Raw genomic sequence first — 20,384 nt, 5'->3', positions numbered from 1 at the left:
TAATTGGGAGCCATATTTAAGGCTGCCATAGGCTTTAGCTGTTTGTGGGTCATTGTTTGTGTATATGTATAGTTCGACGTAAGTAGTTTGTGTGTGCACTTACGTTTGAAGTTTTCACGATCGTTTGTTGTTTTTCGTTAGTGTTGTATAAGTGTGTCGTGTTCATCTTCGTCGTTGTTATTAAAAAGAAGATGTATTCCAATCATGTTGCGCCTTGGTCCTCTCGTTCATGTCAACGCGATCGTGACACTAGCTAGATAATACACACACTTATTATGCACAAATGACATGATCTACCCAAAGGTATATCAGTAAGAGTTAGACAGTCTTGTTCCAGAGCCATTTGCCTTTTTACTCCGTCACAAACCAGCACCAAAGAAAACAGCATTTAAAGTGAGGCCTCCACTTCAAGCCCCTCCAGAAGTTGTCTATTGAAGTATTCTAATGTCTCTTTGAGAGATGCACAATGTCAACATTTGTACAGAGACTAGCTTTTCCCACAGTTCCATAGGTGAAACAATTCAGAGATGAAGAGTAAAGGACCACCTGCATCGTGGACCGGAGTTAAATATGCTCTGTGGTACTGAAAGAAAGGAGAAGGTTCAGCTGATAGATGAAAAAGGCTTCAGCAAGGGACCCACACAAGGGCTTGTTCCATAGTGAGATGTCTCCCTCATCTCCTTCAGAGAACTGGGTTTACATACTGTAAAGCATGAAACACAGCGAGAATCTCATTGCCAATAGACTGCCTGTAGGTACTTACCACAGTGGGAGGCCGTTCCTTTTCTTGCTAGAACAAAAGCGGTACCTGCTGTGTGTCGACCTGGTAGCAACGAACATACCAATTCTACTTGTGGAATTGCAATGTTCGTCAGTGGCCAACAACTTAACTTTGAGCCCGAATCCCCACGTGGGGGAGCTAGTATTGACAATATAATTAAATCACAATGGATTAGCTTGTTTCCATGAAACAGCTGGCTGTGTTAGCTGCCGAGTGCAGTGTCCTTAGCTAGCTAGCTATGTTGTGCTAGCTAGTAAATATGCTAACGTTAGCTAGCTAGCTAAATATTTGGCTATGGGCTGGCACTGGCAGTATGGGATTATAGAGAGGGAATTAAATAGTTTCTTCGTCATCTTGCTAGGTAATTATCTAGCTGTGGCCACCTGGATAGTATCAACAAGGGCTTTCTACAAAATAGAAACATTAGCACAGATAGTGTGGGATCTAGACCATAAGCAATATGCACGGCTATGCATTGCTAAATAAAGCTACTGCCACCTTCTGGTTTGGAGTGTTTTAACAAGGCTGAGTGGCTGATGACTTCCAAGGTCTTTGCTGTGTGAACACACTAGAGATTGACTGCCGACACTCTGTTCAGAGGTGCTAAGTACTGCCGGCAGGCAAGCGTTTGACAATCCCACCGGTGTGTTGAGCTTTAACCAAAGGTTATCATAAACCAGAACAAACTTTAATCTGAACGGACGCAAGGTAACCAGTGTCCCTCTCTCAGGATGGAGGGTTACAAAGCCTGTCTGTTATACCAACAATGGAGCCTTCCTTCCTTCACAACAAAGTGCTAATTCCTTGAGATGCAAAGAACCAATGCACAAGCACCGCCTGTCAATGAAAATCGAACCAATTGACATTTGAGTGTGCAGCTAGCATAGACAGGAGGCCATTAACATGCTTTGTTAGCGTCATTAGTTCATGTTCCCTCGCCATCTCCATCCTTTGTCTACCCTTTAAAGTGTTTTCCTGAGGCAAACCTAGCTATGGCCAAATAGATCCTTTTGTGAGTCCTAAGACCTCCGGCCTCTCAGTCCAGAATTCAGTCTTCCATTTGGGTCTAACCTCTTAATTGGGAGGCCAATGCTCTTCAAACCAATGGTCATGTGGTTTCACAAGCATTATCCTTTCAGTTCCCGATGAGGGGTTGAACTTAGGTCATCTACCTTCAGGCAGGTCCCACTGAAATGAAACCATTCCATCTCTGAATGTTGGCAATGCCAATGAACTAAACATTCCCCATGTTACAGAGGCTGTACAATGGAGGAATTATTATTATATTTTTTTATTTTACCTTTATTTAACTAGCCAAATTAGTTAAGAAAAAATACTTATTTCCAATTATGGTCTAGGAACAGTGGGTTAACTGCCTTGTTCAGAGGCAGAATGACCGATTTTTATCTTGTCAGCTCAGGGATTTGATCTAACAACCTTTTGGTTACTAGTTCAACACTCTAACCACTAGGCTACCTGCGGCCCCACAAATGAAAGGTGAGCTATGATGCTGTGAAATCACATAGAGACAGACATTATGCTTCAAAGCAATGGTGAGACACGTACTGTACTTCCAATTATTCTGTAGGATACCCGTCATTCTCGTTTCAAGCGAAACACGACATTTCGGGAAAATAAATGAAAGATGAGAGAAAAGTGTGTACTTATTCATACAAGGTTAAGAATACCCTGTCTTCTCCGCTGTCATTCAACAGACGGTTATAAATCTTAATGTTCTATGGCCGAGCTTACTCAATAAATCCAGGCTGTCAAACAGTCTCTGTGGATCTGAAAACCACATTTTCCTTTTTATAACTTCCACATGTGAGGGCTTCTTGCTGTATAAAATCTATGAAATTATTTAACTTGTGGCCTTGACCACAGTGTCAGTTGGCCTATAATGTCACTGTTCTACTATTCTCAACACATGATGAGTAGTGAGCACTGATCGCAAGACTTCACTGCTTCTCCAAATATAGGATTCACCAAATATACAGTAGGTAATGGGGCAGGACTGTTAGAGAGAATGATGGCATACAGTACGTTACCAGGGAGACCAAAACATTGAGATGAGACTGAACAAATAGGGCTGCAGCAAGAGTGCTGTAGTGAGAACCAGAGACAGACAGTTAGACCAACTTTTTGAATTTTCAATATTGTTCTAATTCTCGAAATTCAGTTACATTGCATAATCAAATAAACGTTCACACCTGCAATACATGCAACAGCGTACACATTTGTTACTGTCTGTCTGTCCTTGAGATTTTCTATAAACCTTCTTATAGGCTGTATGTAGGCAGTTTTTTACGAATGTCATTGTAAGGAGGGAAACTACGTAGGTACAACAGATAACTATGGGGAGAACTCCCCATTGTTAGCCTATGTGGGACTGTGTCTATGTTCCCTAAACATAGGTTGCCAGGGCCCCATGTTCCGTTAGCCCCATGTTTCCTCAGCCCTATGTTCTCTCAGCCCCATGTTCCCTTAGCACCATGTTCCCTTAGCCCCATGTTCCCTTAGCCCCATGTTCCCTTAGCCCCATGTTCCCTTAGCCCCATGTTCCCTTAGCCCCATGTTTCCTCAGCCCCATGTTTCCTTAGCCCCATGTTCCCTTAGCCCCATGTTCCCTTAGCCACATGTTTCCTCAGCCCCATGTTCCCTTAGCACCATGTTCCCTTAGCACCATGTTCCCTCAGCCACATGTTCCCTCAGCCACATGTTCCCTAAGCCACATGTTTCTTCAGCCCCATGTTCCCTTAGCCCCATGTTCCCTTAGCCACATGTTTCCTCAGCCCCATGTTCCCTTAGCACCATGTTCCCTTAGCCACATGTTTCTTCAGCCCCATGTTCCCTTAGCACCATGTTCCCTTAGCCACATGTTCCCTCAGCCACATATTCCCTAAGCCACATGTTTCTTCAGCCCCATGTTCCCTAAGCCACATGTTTCTTCAGCCCCATGTTCCCTTAGCCCCATGTTCCCTTAGCCACATGTTTCTTCAGCCCCATGTTTCCTCAGCCCCATGTTCCCTTAGCACCATGTTCCCTTAGCCACATGTTTCCTCAGCCCCATGTTCCCTTAGCCCCATGTTCCCTTAGCACCATGTTCCTTCAGCCCCATGTTCCCTCTCAGCCCCATGTTCCCTTAGCACCATGTTCCCTTAGCCACATGTTCCCTTAGCCCCATGTTCCCTTAGCCACATGTTCCCTTAGCCCCATGTTCCCTTAGCCACATGTTCCCTCAGCCCCATGTTCCCTCAGCCCCATGTTCCCTCAGCCCCATGTTCTCTCAGCCCCATGTTCCTTTAGCCCCATGTTCCCTTAGCCCCATGTCCCCTCTCAGCCCCATGTTCCCTCAGCCCAATTTTCCCTCAGCCCCATGTTCCCTCAGCCCCATGTTCCCTTAGACCCATGTTCCCTCAGCCCCATGTTCCCTCAGCCCCATTTTCCCTTAGACCCATGTTCCTCAGCCCCATGTTCCCTCAGCCCCATGTTCCCTCAGCCCCATGTTCCCTTAGCCCCATGTTCCCTCTCAGCCCCATGTTCCCTTAGCCCCATGTTCCCTTAGCCCCATGTTCCCTCTCAGCCCCATGTTCCCTCAGCCCCATGTTCCCTTAGCCCCATGGTCCCTCTCAGCCCCATGTTCCCTCTCAGCCCCATGTTCCCTCAGCCCAATGTTCCCTCAGCCCCATGTTCTCTCAGCCCCCAGATGCTCTAAAAGTTCTACAGCTGCACCATTAAGAGCATCTTGACTGGCTGCATTACCGCTTGGTATGGCAACTACTCGGCATCTGACCGCATGGTACAACAGACCGTAGTGCGTACGGCCCTGTACATCACTGGGGCTGAACTCCCTGCCATCCAGAACCTCTATACCAGGCGGTGTTAGAGGAAGGTTCAGTGGGTACTGAGGGAACATAAGGCTGAGGGAAAATGGGACTGAGGGAACATAGGGCTGAGGGAACATGGAACTGAGGGAACATAGGGCTGAGGGAACATGGGACTGAGGGAACATAGGGCTGAGGGAACATAGGGCTGAGGGAACATGGGGCTGAGAGGGAACATAGGGCTGAGGGAACATGGGACTGAGGGAACATAGGGCTGAGAGAACATAGGGCTGAGGGAACATGGGACTGAGGGAACATAGGGCTGAGGGACCATAGGGCTGAGGGAACATAGGGCTGAGGGACCATAGGGCTGAGGGAACATAGGGCTGAGGGACCATAGGGCTGAGGGAACATAGGACCATGGGAACATAGGGCCCTGGATATTGAATATTCTCAATTCCTTCCATAAACCTGGGCATAGAAGCCTTTCATAGGGCAGGGGACATACCTGGAGGACAGGAGCACTCTTGAATGACATCCCTGGCAGTGCGAAGTTTGGGCAGTGCTTTGGTCAGTCTCTGAAAGGGGACAACAAGAGCCACAGTGAATAATGTGAGATGTTAGATGTACAGTAGGGCCTGAAATTATTGACACCCTTGATAAAGATGAGCAAAAATGACTGTTTAAAATAAATAACTAAAATACTAAGCTATATTGTATGCAACAAAGAAAATTGAAAATATATTATTTTATACTAATAGAATTGTTCAGAGAAAGAGATTTTGTTCAACAAGTAGTATGTTTTTTTATCAATTTAAAGGTAGGTGTCAAAATTATTGACACTGCTGTTTTCAATATCTTTCAACATCACCTTGTGAGGATAAAGGCACTGAGCTTTTTCCTCAAATGTTTTATGAGTTGTACAACCCATTGGGAGGAATCGTAGACCATTCCTCCATACAGAATCCTTCCAGGTCCTTGATATCCTTCGTCTGCACTGCTGCTCTACACTCTTCACTTCAAACCACATGTTTTCAATGGGTTTCAAGTCCAGAGACTGAGATGACCATTACAAAATGATGATTTTGTGTCCAATTAACCATTTCTTTGTAGATTTTGACGTGTGCTTGGGGTTATTGTCTTGCTGGAAGATCCACCTGCGGCCAAGTTTCAATCTCCCTGCAGAGACAACCAGATTTTGGGCTAAAATGTCCTGGTACTGGGTAAAGTTCATGATGCCGTTGACCTTAACAAGGGCCCCAGGACCAGTGGAAGCAAAACAGCCCCATAACATCATAGATCCACCAACATATTTTACAGTAAGTATAGGGTTCTGTTCTGCTCATGCATTCTCATTTGGACGTCAAACCCACCACTGGTGTGCGTGGCCAAAGAGCTCTATTTTAATTTCATCACAAAAATGTAAACGCCCTACAGGACTCCCAATCCCAGCCGGTTGTGATACAACCTGGAATTGAACCAGGGTCTGTAGTGACACTTCTAGCACTGAGATGCAGTGCCTTAGAGTGCTGTGCCACTTGGAAGCCCCTAGAGATGAATGTAAATAACTGGAGTTTGCTAAACAGCATTAGCACTTGGATTTGAACTGGTGCTTCGGTCAGACGACATGAAAATGGAGTTCTACAACAGATGAAGGGTGTGAAAAGAATCTGGAGGGATTCTGTATGGAGGAATGGTCTAAGATCCCTCCCAATGTGTTCTCCAACTCATAAAACATTTTAGAAAAAGGCTCCCAACTTCAATGTTGTTTCCACTTCATTTCAACCCCCCCAAAACCAATATGATGACGTCGAATCAAAGTGGGAAACTAATTGGATTTGAAAAGTCCTCAATGTAAGGACGTTTAGTATTTTTTCACCCAACCGTTCACCTAAATCCAATAACATGGTGAAATACTTGGTTGATTTCACGTTGAATTCACATTAGTTGAGGACTCAACCAAATGGAAATCAAAAGTACATGTTGAACTGAAGTCTGTGCCATGTGAGTCAGTGCCATTATCCTCCTAAGGTGAGGTATTGAAAGGTATTGAAAACAGGGGTGTCAATCATTTTGACCCCTACCTTTCTGAGAAAAATATATATTACTTGTTAAACAAAATCTATTTCACTGAGCAATTGTATTAGTAGAAATATTATATGAAAAACAGCAAGGAAAACGCAGCACATTGCTGCTCATGCTCCCAGGTGATTTTATTTGTAACAACCTTTCCACCCTTAGGTGTTAGTTCCTCAGGCATCCATGACCTAAGGGTCGAAACGTTGTTATTAATAACGTTGACACCTGGGAGCATGCGCAGCAGTGTGCGGTTTTCTATGCGTTTGCTAACAACTCTCGCACCGGCGGAAAGTACCTGGATGTGCGAATGTTCTGCAGCTTTTGTATAAAATATAATTTACCAATTTTTTGGAGCATACAATACAGTTCAGGACATTTGTATAATTTTTTTTTATACAATCTGTTTTGCTCATTTTTATCAAGGGTGTCAATCCCACTGTAAGTGTAACCACCCATCGTGCATGCTAATTGTTCTTTAGTGGTAGTACACGACAATCATTTTTTTAACGGATGTCAAATTGGACTCCAATTTACCGAATCAGTCTGAATTGAGGTGTCAAATGAGTAGTTAAACTAGATTAATTAGGCCATGTTCCTACATGATTATGGTGATCGGCTACAATGTTGTGATGAAATAGGCAACCTTAACGTAGGCTCATTCTAACGTGAGAGATAATCCTTTCAAAATATTGCATCTGATCTTGCATCACTGTCTGAAAGAGGTTCATTAAATCCTATTACACTTTAACGTCAACCTCACCTCGTGCACTAGTTTTTCAATGATATCCTGAAGACCAGGTACTGTTCCATTCTCATCGGAAGGGATCAGGGACATTCTCTCCATCTCCAAAGTCTGCACTCTGTACTCCAGGTGAGATGTCCTGAAGTTTACCAAAAAACAAAACGCCATAGAACACACCGACAACATGACGCAAAATACGGTTGGCAGCCCGCCTAAACAATGTGAAAAATTGGATTTGTGGCTGTTGTTGTTGATTGATTCCATGGTCTTTTCGTCAGATTTTGCGGGGGATCCCATCCTGGAATCTGCAGTAAAATTATTTGTGCAAACTGCAAAAAAATCCGTTAATGAATTATAGGCTATTTTCCTCTATGTCAAATTTCCTATTAGAAATATTTCGATTGTTGTAATCCCAGTTTGTTACTGTAGCGGAGCCGTCACAAGAACTAATGTTTAATCTCTGCGCAACTGTGGATACATGAAGCGACGCAACAGCGTGCAACAACAGCTGCACGAGGACTTGTGTAGACTACGGTTGCGCTCACGCGATTTGGACCAGTCACAGACATGATGCCAAATACCCTTTAAATCGTTCTTTATCACTTCCTGAAGTCCACTCAATAAAAGGAGTCTGCCTAAGAATACATCTCTCTGGTGAATACATGGATTGAAAACCAGAGTAATTAAACTCTTATTCTTACCCAATGAATGTGCCATAAAGAAAAAAACAATTGTCTAGTGAAAACATGAATTGATTTTAGACATAAACATTTGACATAATACACGATACATTTCAGTGTTGTGTACTTTGAGAAAATAATTGAAATATGAAATTCTTATCACTTCATAACCTTGAAAGAGGACGTAGCACTCAATGTTATTTATTCAAAGGTTGTTAAAACAAAAAATACATATCCTATTTCAAGATCTACAGAAAGCCAGAGGACATATAAATAAAACAATTATTCCCTCCTTATGTGGAGATCATGATTTATTTATCTCGTGATCACAACATAACAAAAGGTGTTTTTGTCGAGATCACGAGATAAACTCTAGAAATAAGAGTGGAGGTATTGGTGATACATTGACAGCAGTGTCATAGTGGACCAAAGGCAGCAAGACTCCACACAGATCTAAGACTTTTGATTAGTGCACATCTGTGTGTACATGTGCCAATGTACAGGCCGGGGCCTTCTTATCCAAACTCCAGCAACAAAAGGCAAATTATGACAAAATAAGGAAATACAAATTCCAAATAAACTGTACATGATACAGTGTGTCTAGTCAGTGAGATGAATGGCGGAGCTGTCCTCCTACAACATTTTGCCCACCATTTGTGGGTAAAATCACTAAATAGTCTGTAGCCTTTATGAAATGTTGGAGTATTTAGAAATCACAACATTTCACCTGATTTACTAGTTTCCTTTTCCTGTACTACTTGTTAATTGTTGTTTGTGACTGTGTTTTTGCTGCTATTCACAAGCCAACATCCTGTTAAAACTATTAAAGAGATTACAATCAACTTTTATTGGTAGTTTGGTAGACTTTGGTAAACTTTAATTGGTAGTCTGCAACCTCAGTGTTAACATTCCACATTCAATCAATTTAAAATAGTAGTTCAACCACACTTTAACACGTCTTTAAAATTGGATTGTATTGGAGCCAAAACTGGAAGCCATCTATAGCTGACAGATATAATGCAATTTCTGTCTGGGTTAATCCCTTGTCAAAATCAAAACGGATGCGTTGATCCACCGTGGGCTCCTCAGCCATACCGCCTCAACCATGCTGTCAATCTATCACCAATACATCCAATATCGTCAATACATTTGTTTGTGTTACAGCCTGAATTCAAAATGGATTAAATAGATGTTATTCTCATGCATCTACACACAATACCCCATAATGACAAAGTGAAAATGTGTTTATGGACATTTTTTCAAATTTAATGACAATGAAATACAGAAATGTCTCATTTACATAAGTATTCACATCCCTGAGTCAAGACATTGTAGAAGCACCTTTGGCAGCGATTACAGCTGTGAGAATTTCTGGGTAAGTATCTAAGGCTGTGTTTACACATGCAGCCCAGTTCTTTTGACCAATCACATCAGATCTTTTTACATCAGAACTTTTTCAGAGCTGATCTGATTAATCAAAACCCCAATGATTGAAAAAAATATCAGAAATTGGTCTGCCTGTCTAAACGCAGCCAAAGACACGTGTCAAACTCATTCCATGGAGAGCCGAGTGTCTGCTGGTTTTCGCACCTCCTTTGTAACTCAATGATGAATTAAGGTCACTAATTAGTAAAGAACTCCCCTCACCTGTCTAGGTCTTAATTAAAAGGAAACAGCAAAAGGCCCTCCATGGAATGAGTTTGACACCCCTGCTCTAAGAGCTTTCCAGCACAGGAGGTTGGTTGGACCTTAATTGGGGAGAATGGGCTTGTGGTAATGACTGGAGTGGAATAGGTGAAATGGTATCAAATACCATTCCGTCAGTTACATTCCGGCAGCCTCCTGTGCTGGATTGTGCAACATTTGTCCATTATTCTTTAAAAAAATCTTCAAGCTCTGTCAAATTGTTTGCTGATCATTGCTTGACAACCATTTTCAAGTAGATTTAATTTCAAGTAGATTTAAGTCAAAACTGTAACTCGGCCACTCAGGAACGTTCACCGGCTTCTTAGTAAGCAACCCCAGTGTAGATTTGGCCTTGTATTTTAGGTTATTGTCATGCTGCAAGGTGAATTAATCTCCTGGTGTCTGGTGGAAAGCAGACTGAACCAGGATTTCCTCTAGGGTTTTGCATTTGTTTAACTCCATTCTGTTTCTTTTTTATCCTGAAAACTCCACGGTCCTTAACAATTACAAGTATACAGATACCACTGTGCTTGAACATATGGAGAGTGGTACTCAGTAATGTGTTTTATTGGATTTGCCCCAAATGTAACACTTTGTATTATGGATAAATCTAAATGTAATACATGTTAAATTCAGGCTGTAACACAACACATGAGGAAAAAGTCAAGGGGTGTGAATACTTTCTGAAGGCAATGTATTCATGGGGCGTTGTATTGCCATCAACTGGATGACTAGGACTACTACAAGCAGTCCAACAGAACACATTCCCATCACTGTTTATCCTACTGACTTTAAACTACCAACAAATAATGTCTATCAATCAGTAACAAAAACTTTTATGAGCAATATTTTTTTCCCCATTAACGTCAATGTGGCTGACAATATTCTGAAAGCTAATCCATTAACCCCGAAGTAAAGAAAGTGTTAATTTGTTGTGAAGAAACACATTGAAAAGGGACAAAACATGCTAAATAATTGTATTCACAAATCAACAAGGATCAACCGGAGTCAAGTTGTCTTCAACTTAGCTCAGTTGGTAGAGCATGGCACTTGCAATGCCGGGGTTGTTGGCTTGATTCCCACAGGGGACCAGTATGAACATGTATGGTCTCACTACTGTAAGTTCCTCTGGATAAGAGTGTCTGCTAAATGACTAAAATGTAAAATAAATGCTTAGGAAACGGGCAGGTGAACTCAATGTGTATGTAAATTAGGCAGATGTAATAATATGAGGCAGCAGACTGATGCAGTCTATAGGAATCTCCCTTGCAGTAGAGAAATGTAGAGTTGTGGGCAGGGTTAGGAAGTATTCTGCTTTTTCAATGAAGAACATTTGAAATTGGGGGTACTTTCTGAATTGACTGGAATTGAAATGGTATTGACCCCCAACCCTGCTAGTGTGTGCTGTGATCTTCAGGGTCACTTTTTCCCCTCGTTCCTTATGGAATGGAAGAATGGGTGTCAGATGGTCTCCTCCAGGGTGAGCCTCCTGGACACGTCATACTCCATCATACTGTGAATCAGATACAACAGCTAATCATGGTCTGAGTTCTTGGAGGACATGTATTGCTACGGGGACAACAGAAACATAGTGGTACACATTAGAACTAGAATGTATTGCTACGGGAACAACAGACACATAGTGGTACACATTAGAACTAGAATGTATTGCTACGGGGACAACAGACACATAGTGGTACACATTAGAACTAGAATGTATTGCTACGGGGACAACAGACACATAGTGGTACACATTAGAACTAGAATGTATTGCTACGGGGACAACAGACACATAGTGGTACACATTAGAACTAGAATGTATTGCTACGGGGACAACCGACACATAGTGGTACACATTAGAACTAGAATGTATTGCTACGGGAACAACAGACACATAGTGGTACACATTAGAACTAGAATGTATTGCTACGGGAACAACAGACACATAGTGGTACACATTAGAACTAGAATGTATTGCTACGGGGACAACAGACACGTTTTAGTGTAAACAGCATCTAGTTGTATAGTATGTAATTTGACATGTGCAGATCAATTGTGAGGGTATTCCAGTGATTGTATTGTATTATTTCTGATTCGCAAAATGGCTGCTAGTTGCTATTGAACTAACTGATTGAAAAAAAATACATAAACACAGTAAATATATATTTTAACACATTTTAAGGATACCACAATAAAGTCAGTGACTTATTTCTATCGTGGTCTCTAAACTGCATGGTACATGTCATATACAGTGCATTTGGAAAGTACTCAGACCCCTGGACTTTTTCCACATTTTTTCAAAAATTCAAAAAACATTTGTTCAAAAATTGATAAAAATATTTTTTCACTCAACAATCTCAACACAATGCCCCATAATGACAAAGCGAAAAAACTGTTTTTTATACATTTTTGCTAATTTATTAAAAACAAAAACCAGAAATACCTTATTTACATACAGTACCAGTCAAAAGTTTGGACACACTTACTCATTTAAAGGTTTTTCTTTATTTTTTACTATTTTCTAAATTGTAGAATAATAGTGAAGACAACAAAACTATGAAATAGCACATATGGAATCATGTAGTAACCAAAAAAGTGTTGGACAAATTAAAATATATTTTATATTTAGATTCTTCAAAGTAGCCACCCTTTGCCTTGATGACACCTTTGCACACTCTTGGCATTCTCTCAACCAGCTTCATGAGGTAGTCACCTGGAATGCATTTCAATTAACAGATGTGCCTTGTTAAAAGTTAATTTATGGAAATTCTTTCCTTCTTAAATGCATTTGAGCCAATCAGTTGTGTTGTGACAAGGTAGGGGTGGTATACAGAAGATAGCCCTGAAAAGAAACCACTACTAAAGGACTCCAATAAGAAGAAGACTTGCTTGGGCCAAGAAACATGAGCAATGGACATTAGACCGGTGGAAATCTGTCCTTTGGTCTGATGAGTCCAAATTTGAAATGTTTGGTTCCAACCACCGTGTCTTTGTGAGGCGCAGAGTAGGTGAACGGATGATCTCTGCATGTGTAGTTCCCACCGTGAAGCATGGAGAAGGAGATGTGATGGTGTGGGGGTGCTTTGCTGGTGACACTGTCAGTGATGTATTTAAAATTCAAGGCACACTTAACCAGCATGGCTCCCACAGCATTCTGCAGCGATATGCAATCCCATCTGGTTTGCGCTTAGTGTGATTATCATTTGTTTTTCAACAGTACAATGACCCAAAACCTCCAGACTGTGTAAGGGCTATTTGACCAGGAAGAAGAGTAATGGACTGCTGCATCAGATGATCTGGCATCCACAATCACCCGACCTCAACCCAATTGAGATGGTTTGGGATGAGTTGGACCGCAAAGTGAAAGAAAAGTAGCCAACAAGTGCTCAGGATATGTGGGAACTCCTTCAAGACTGTTAGAAAAGTATTCCAGGTGAAGCTAGTTGAGAGAATGTCAAGAGTGTGCAAAGCTGTCATTATGGCAAAGGGTGGCTATTTTGAAGAATCTACAATATAATTTGTTTAACACTTTTTTGGATACAACATGATTCCATATGTGTAATTTTATAGCTAAACTTCTCCGCTGTTTTGGTCCTGGGAGCTACCAGGTTGAAGCAGCATGAACGGGGTGCTAAGCTAACATATGGAATTGTTAAGATGATCATACCATGGATCCTTTAGCTATTTGATTTTGAATTTTAGGACCCCTTGAGGTATTCCCCCCAAAAAATAATAAAATTATTTAATAAAATATTGCATTTGGCCTTTGTTACTATTGCCCATAGAAACACAATGAATAACACATTCATTAATGGACAAAAAAAAAAAATAGCAAAAAATCCATCATAAGGAATAAGGTTTGGAAGTGTCTGTCCTATTTGTAGGACAATTAAGAAAGCTCAGGAAATATTTTTTTTTGATTTCCACATTTAAACCCATATTTTGTTGGGCACAAAATTACCTCCATACTTCCATTTGTTTGTATGGGTTACCTTCAGACGAGAGCAAAATGAAGAACATCATCATGTTTGTGAGCGTCTCTTCTTTCCATAGAGTGGCCATAATAGTTTGTAGGCCAAACCGTTCGGACGCTACAGACATTTCCGTGAGAAGACCGATGGGCAACTTTGATTGGGTTGGGGGCCACAAAAAAAAACAGAACTCATCATGAGAGGCCGCAGTGGCTTATGGGTCTGCAAAACCTTTTAGCGGCCCACCTCATGACGGCAAAACATTTACGTTTTAATGTTCATTTACTACAGTTCTACACGTTTTGCCATGGGGGGAAGGCAAATGTTTGCAGTTTTTGATATAACATGATGATCAATGGGCCCCACCCGAGTTGGTAATTCGACAATGCTTACTACAAGTTTAGATAGCTGGCCGCTAGACTAACTTACCAGTCTAAAAAAAAATGCTGACATGGTCTAATTAAGTGACTGCTGATGCACAAACACATTTTGAAATTGCGCCTTCTGTATTCTATTAAATTGAGACCCTCACTCAGTGACCCCCCCCCCCCCCCCCCCCCCGGGGCCTGCAAAAGGTTGGACCGTGGGCCGGGCCACCAGTTGCCCATCCGTGATCTAGCCATATCGACTGAGTAGGGGTTTCCTGATCTTTCTACAGTCGTATTCATTATCATATTTGAATATTGACAGTTCATAGTCAGATTGGATGATACTCGTGATCGGAAACACAGAACTGTTTTAAAATACCTGAATAGAGGATGATAATATACCTAATCGTCTCCCTGTTCGTTTCTAGCCCAGGAAAGCTATCGTTCAGCAGCAGCAGACTGTGTGGAGCACACAGTATGTGTGTCTTCTCAAAACTTGCAGTGGCCAGATGATTAACCATTTTGGCATTGTGCTCCATGTCATAGCGGGAACTGACAAAGAGAATGTTCTCCGGCTTCAGGTCAGTGTTGGTCAGTTTATTTCCACTGAGAACAATAAAACAAAAATGAGTGTAGGTGTTAACATACTTACTTTGTTCCTACATTCCAATTTACATAAAAGAAAACAACTAGCTATCATCCAATGGTATAGTGCACATATTGCAAGTTACAATGGTGTTACAATTAAGATCATTACTATTAGGCTATTCAAATTCCAAGACACTTGATGTTCAATGTTCAACTAAATAAACAAGAATACAACTTCACATTTCCATGCTGCTTTTTCTAACACATCAAGCTGTATATTTTATTTATTTAACCTTTATTTAACCAGGAAAGTCCCATTGAGACAGGGAGTCTCTTTTACAAGGGCGACCTGACCAGAAAGGCAGCAGTAGTCACTACAACATACGGTACAATCAACACAACACGTCATCGTGAGCCAATCCGGCCTACAGGAAACAGACTTTTGCACCAGAGTTTAACTCCCAGAACACAGCTCTGAAGATCTGGTAGGCCACGTGTCTGATCTGGCCCAGATGAAGGTCATGAAGCCCATTTCCTTCAGGAAGTCAAAGGTGCTGAGACCCAGAAGCTCAAACACAATCCAGGTGTGGCCATGGTGATGGAACCAGTCCAGCATGCACACACTGTAGACGACACATCAGAAGACACATCACAAGACACATAGAAGACACATCACCAGTAGTTTGTCTATCACCTCCGAGCAGCTCGACCGAGGTTAAGAAAATATGTAAATAACAACATTGTAGGTTAAAATGTGTTCCTTTAGTCCCTGAAAATGACATTTTCTCATCTTCCAGGAAGTTCATCTGTTCTCCGGCGCCACTCTCTGGTCATCTCTACAATAGCAGACATTAGAGAGAGAGAGATAGAAAAGCATTGACATGGCCCAGTTAACCCACCAGGTTGAACAAGAAATAAAGACTCCTATTACTTGGAAACTACTATAATACTAGTTCTCTCTAGTTTTACTGCAAATAGACGGATGGAGGGGAAAAAATCATCCAAATATCAAAAGTTGAAAAATATTTCTTAAAATATTCCAATGCTCCCAAGCTATACCCTACCTACATTGACACCAGTGAACACACATCAGACAGAAAGAAAGTTTTGTTCTATACATATTTTAATACGAGTCTATTGTGATAGATCAGGTGACCTTCCTCATCATCTTCATCACCTTTTCCTGCAGTGATTCCTCTGGAAGGGGGGGCACCAGCATCACTAACATCATAAACCCGACAGAACCACCCCAGAATGCATCAATCATTCATTCGGTGGGGGGGAAGTTGATGAGGGGGAGGATATTCGGCCCATTCAGAAACCCAGGCCAGGCCACAGCGGCAACCATTTTAAATGCATCCCCGAGAAACTTACAGGTGCCACCATTTTTATTTATTTTATTTTACCTTTATTTAACTAGGCAAGTCAGTTAAGAACAAATTGTTATTTTCAAACGGCCTAGGAACAGTGGGTTAACTGCCTTGTTCAGGGGCAGAACGACATATTTTTTTTTATCTTGTCAGCTCGGGGGATTCAATCTTGCAACCTTTCAGTTACTAGTCCAACAGTCTAACCACCAGGCTACCTGCCGCACCAACTAGGGCTAAAAGCCGTAACCATAATGTGTGTTACAGAAGAAAAACATGGCAGCACATGACTCTCACAACAGAAGTTCTTTCAAGAAATTAGAAGCGCAGTAGGACAGCATCCACAATTTAAATGGCTGAGTTTTATGGAGCACAGCATCTAATATTTGTGCTGAAATTAATACCTCAATCTTATCTTTCACTGATTGTTTAAAAATATATATAATAATAATACAATAAATAAAATAATAATAATAAAAATGATAATAATAAATATATATATACATACTCATAATAAAATAAAATAAATAATAATAATACTAATAACAATAATAATAAAGCATAGCACTGTTTTGGCTAACTAGACCAGTTCCAAATAACTATGCAAGTTCAAATAACCCCAATAACAAAATGATCAATCGTACATGATTACTGTTCTACTATACTATCAAACAAATCCACAGACAGAGTTAGAGAGGGAGTGATGAGAGTATCATAGCAAGTCAGAGCACCACCTGGATGTGGGAGCGGTGTGGTATGCAACTGCTCTGGTGGCTGCGGAGGATTTGCTGTAGTGGTGCAGGTCTCTGTTCCTCCGCTCCTTGCACAGCTCACCCTTGGCACCATCTCTGACTGTCTTGTTCCACACTGGGCTCGCCGGTCCTCCGCTTCCTGTACTCCAGCCAATTAGAGTCAAGGTGACAACTGTAGCCGAGGAGGCAGACTACAATTAAAACACACACAACCTGGAAACTACAAGGGCCTGTTCATTGTCAAGTAAGAGACGTTGCTTCAAAAAAGTTTCCATGCTGTGTAATTTAATGGACAATAAAGTTTTCTAATCGAATTCTAATCTTGAGAAATGAGAAAACTCACTATTTCCAGATAGTCATTTAGTCTTGACCCACAAACATATTGACCTGACCTGACCTGGCTGATGCCAAAGACAGTTTATGGACATGGGGAAGTAAATGTGCAGGGTTTCATGTTTTGACCATCACCTCAGCCCTCTATTTTATAAAAATGGTTACAGCTCTACTCAGAGGTCTGCTTTTCAACAGAGCCGGTTCAAGTGTAAACAGAGATGTACATTTGAATGCTGGTAATATACACTATATACATATACTATATGTGGACACTCCTTCAAATTAGCATATTCGGCTATTTCAGCCACACCCGTTGCTGACAGGTGTGTAAAATTGAGCAAAATGCCATTACATTTCCATAGACAAACATTGGCAGTAGAATGGCATTACTGAAGAGCTCAGTAGTTTTCAACATGGCACTGTCTTAGGATCCCAACTCGGTTTGTCAGATGTCTGCCCTGTTAGAGCTGTCCTGGTTAACTGTAAGTGCTGTTATTGTGAAGTGAAAACATCTAGGAACAACAACAGCTCAGCAGCCAAGTGGTAGGCGAAACAAGCTCACAGAACTGGACCGCCGAGTGCTGAAGCACATAGCGCCTAAAAATCATCTGTCTTCGGTTGCAACACTCACTGTTCCAAACTGCCTCTGGAAGCAATGCAGCACAATAACTATTCGCCGGGAGCTTCATGAAATGGGATTCCATGGCCGAGCAGCCACACAGAAGCCTAAGATCGCCATGCGCAATGCCAAGCGTCGGCTGGAGTGGTGTAAAGCTTGCCGCCATTGCACTCTGGAGCAGTGGAAAGACGTTCTCTGAAGTGATGAATCACGCTTCATCATCTGGCAGTCCGACAGACAAATCTGGGTTTGGCAGATGCCAGGAGAACACTACCTGCCCCAATGCATAGTGTCAACTGTAAAGTTTGGTGGAGGAGGAATAATGGTCTGGGGCTGTTTTTCATGGTTCGGGCTAGGCCCCTTAGTTCCAGTGAAGGGAAATCTTACCGCTACAGCATACAATGCCATTCTAGACGATTATGTGCTTCCAAATTTGTGTCAATTGTTTGGGGAAGGCACTTTCCTGTTTCAGCATGGCAATGCCCCTGTGCACAAAGCGTCAATACAGAAATGGTTTGTTGAGATTGGTGTGGAAGAACTTGACCGGCCTGCACAGAGCCCTGACCTCAACCTCATCAAACACCTTTGGTATGAATTGGAACACCGACTGCGAGTAGTGCCCGACCTCACTAATGCTCTTGTATCTGAATGGAAGCAAGTCCTGCAGCAATGTTCCAACATCTAGTTGAAAACATTCCCAGAAGAGTGGAGGCTGTTATAGCAGCAAAGGGGGGACAAACTCCATATTAATGCCCATGATTTTGGAATGAGATGTTTGACATGCAGGTGTCCACATACTTTTGGCCATGTAGTGTACCTTTAGACTGTTTTACATATCTGTGAATTGCTCTGGTAAATGCTCAGCTTCTGATCTATACTGAACAAAAATATAAATGCAACATGCAACAATTTCAATGATTTTACTGAGTTACAGTTCATATAAAGAATTCAGTCAATTGAAATAAATTCATCAGGCCCTAATCTATGAATTTCACCTGACTGGGCAAAGGCGCAGCCAAAGGCCCACCCACTTGGGAGCCAGGCCCAGCCAATCAGAATGAGTTTTTCCCCACAAAGGGGCTTTATTATAGACAGAAATACTCCTCAGTTTAATCAGCTGTCCGCTTGGCTGGTCTCAGACGATACCGCATCTGAAGAAGCTGGATGTGGAGGTCCTGGGGTGGTGTGGTTACACTGCGGTTGTGAGGCCGGTTGGACGTACTGCTAAATTCTCTAAAATGACATTGGAGGCGGCTTGTGGTAGACAAATTAACATTAAACTCTCTGGCAACAACTCTGGTGAACATTCCTGCAGTCAACATTCCAATTGCACACTCCCTCAAAACTTGAGACATCTGTGGCGTTTTGTTGTGTGCCAAAACTGTACAATTAAGAGTGGCCTTTTATTGTCCGCAGCACAAGGTGCAGCTATGTAATGACCATGCTGTTTAATCAGCTTCTTGATATGCCACACCTGTCAGGTGGATGGATTATCTTGGAAAAGGAGCAATTCTCACTAACAGGGATGTAAGTAAATTTGTGCACAAAGACAATTCTGTTTGTCAATGTCGTGCAGTTATGTTTTGGTTCATTTGGAATACCCTGAGTATGATTCAAACTCTAACATCAGGAAATATAGCTGAACTATTGGAGCAAATTGCTTAATGCATTTCAATGCGAGGTCAATTTCAGTTTGACCACTTAGCCTACACTTCATCACTTGGTGAGACTGACCTCTTGACCCCAAAGAAATGTAAGGGAAGAGAGCTAAAGGCATGTGTGGTAAGGAAAACGGAAACCACTAGCAGCACCTCTTAAACCAACAGTTCCATGTCAGTAAAGAGTAGAATATGCGGTGAAAACGAGAAGTGGTGGAGTGGGGTGGGATGGGGTGGGATGGGATGGGAGGAGTGACTGCTTTAATCTTCTGAAGAGCATCCGCTGACCCCTCTCGCATAAAGAGTGTGAGTCCCGTGTATTAACACAAAGGTAATTGAATTCTCTCAGTGGTAATTGCAACTCTCCCTCTTGTGGCCACACCAGGGGACTTGATCAGTTTTTTGTCACACAGTAGCCAACATGGCCAATACCAGAAGTCTATATGCCAGCAGTACAGTTAAGACTGGAGCGGCAGGTAGCCTAGGGGTTAGAGCGTTGGACTAGTGACTGTAAAGGTTGCAAGATCGAATCCCCAAGCTGACAAGGTAAAAATCTGTCGTTCTGAACGAGGTAGTTAACCCACTGTTCCTAGGCCGTCATTGAAAATAAGAATTTGTTCTTAACTGACTTGCCTAGTAAAATAAAGGTTAAAACAAAAGACCTGCATTAAACGGGTTTCACTTTCTGAATTCATATCCTAACAAGAGAAGCAAACATCAAAAAGATAATTCTATTGTGATCTCCTCGTCTTCTATCTATAATAATATATGCCATATAGCAGACACTTTTACACGAAGCTACATATGTGCATACATTCTACATATGGATGTTCGTGGAAATCGAACCCACTACCCTGGCGTTAGAAGCGTCATGAGCTACCAACGGACTACAGAGGACCACTACTAGCTCGCATAATAGGAGTAAGACGATGGACA

At 41.9% G+C, this 20,384-nt stretch overlaps 1 protein-coding gene and 1 pseudogene across 1 annotated transcript in view; both read right to left on the bottom strand.

Annotated features, from left to right (window-relative positions):
- LOC129863538 (collagen alpha-1(XXIII) chain-like) overlaps positions 1-7,971 on the bottom strand; it is a 115,634-nt gene extending 107,663 nt beyond the window's left edge. The window contains exons 1-2 of the mRNA XM_055935589.1: positions 7,445-7,971; positions 5,114-5,183 (exon numbers count right to left, since the gene is read on the bottom strand). Coding sequence (XP_055791564.1) covers positions 5,114-5,183; positions 7,445-7,723 — 349 coding nt within the window. The 5' untranslated portion in view covers positions 7,724-7,971. The remainder of the gene's footprint in view (positions 1-5,113; positions 5,184-7,444) is intronic.
- Positions 7,972-11,253: 3,282 nt separating this feature from the next.
- Positions 11,254-15,335, bottom strand: LOC129863167 (dual specificity protein kinase CLK1-like; annotated as a pseudogene).
- Positions 15,336-20,384: the final 5,049 nt, after the last annotated feature.

The sequence above is a fragment of the Salvelinus fontinalis genome, chromosome 10 (genome assembly GCF_029448725.1).
Source record: "Salvelinus fontinalis isolate EN_2023a chromosome 10, ASM2944872v1, whole genome shotgun sequence".
Taxonomy (NCBI): Eukaryota; Metazoa; Chordata; class Actinopteri; order Salmoniformes; family Salmonidae; genus Salvelinus; species Salvelinus fontinalis.
The sequence above is the reverse complement of the archived record's forward strand: the minus strand, read 5'-3'. Positions and strand labels throughout refer to the sequence as shown.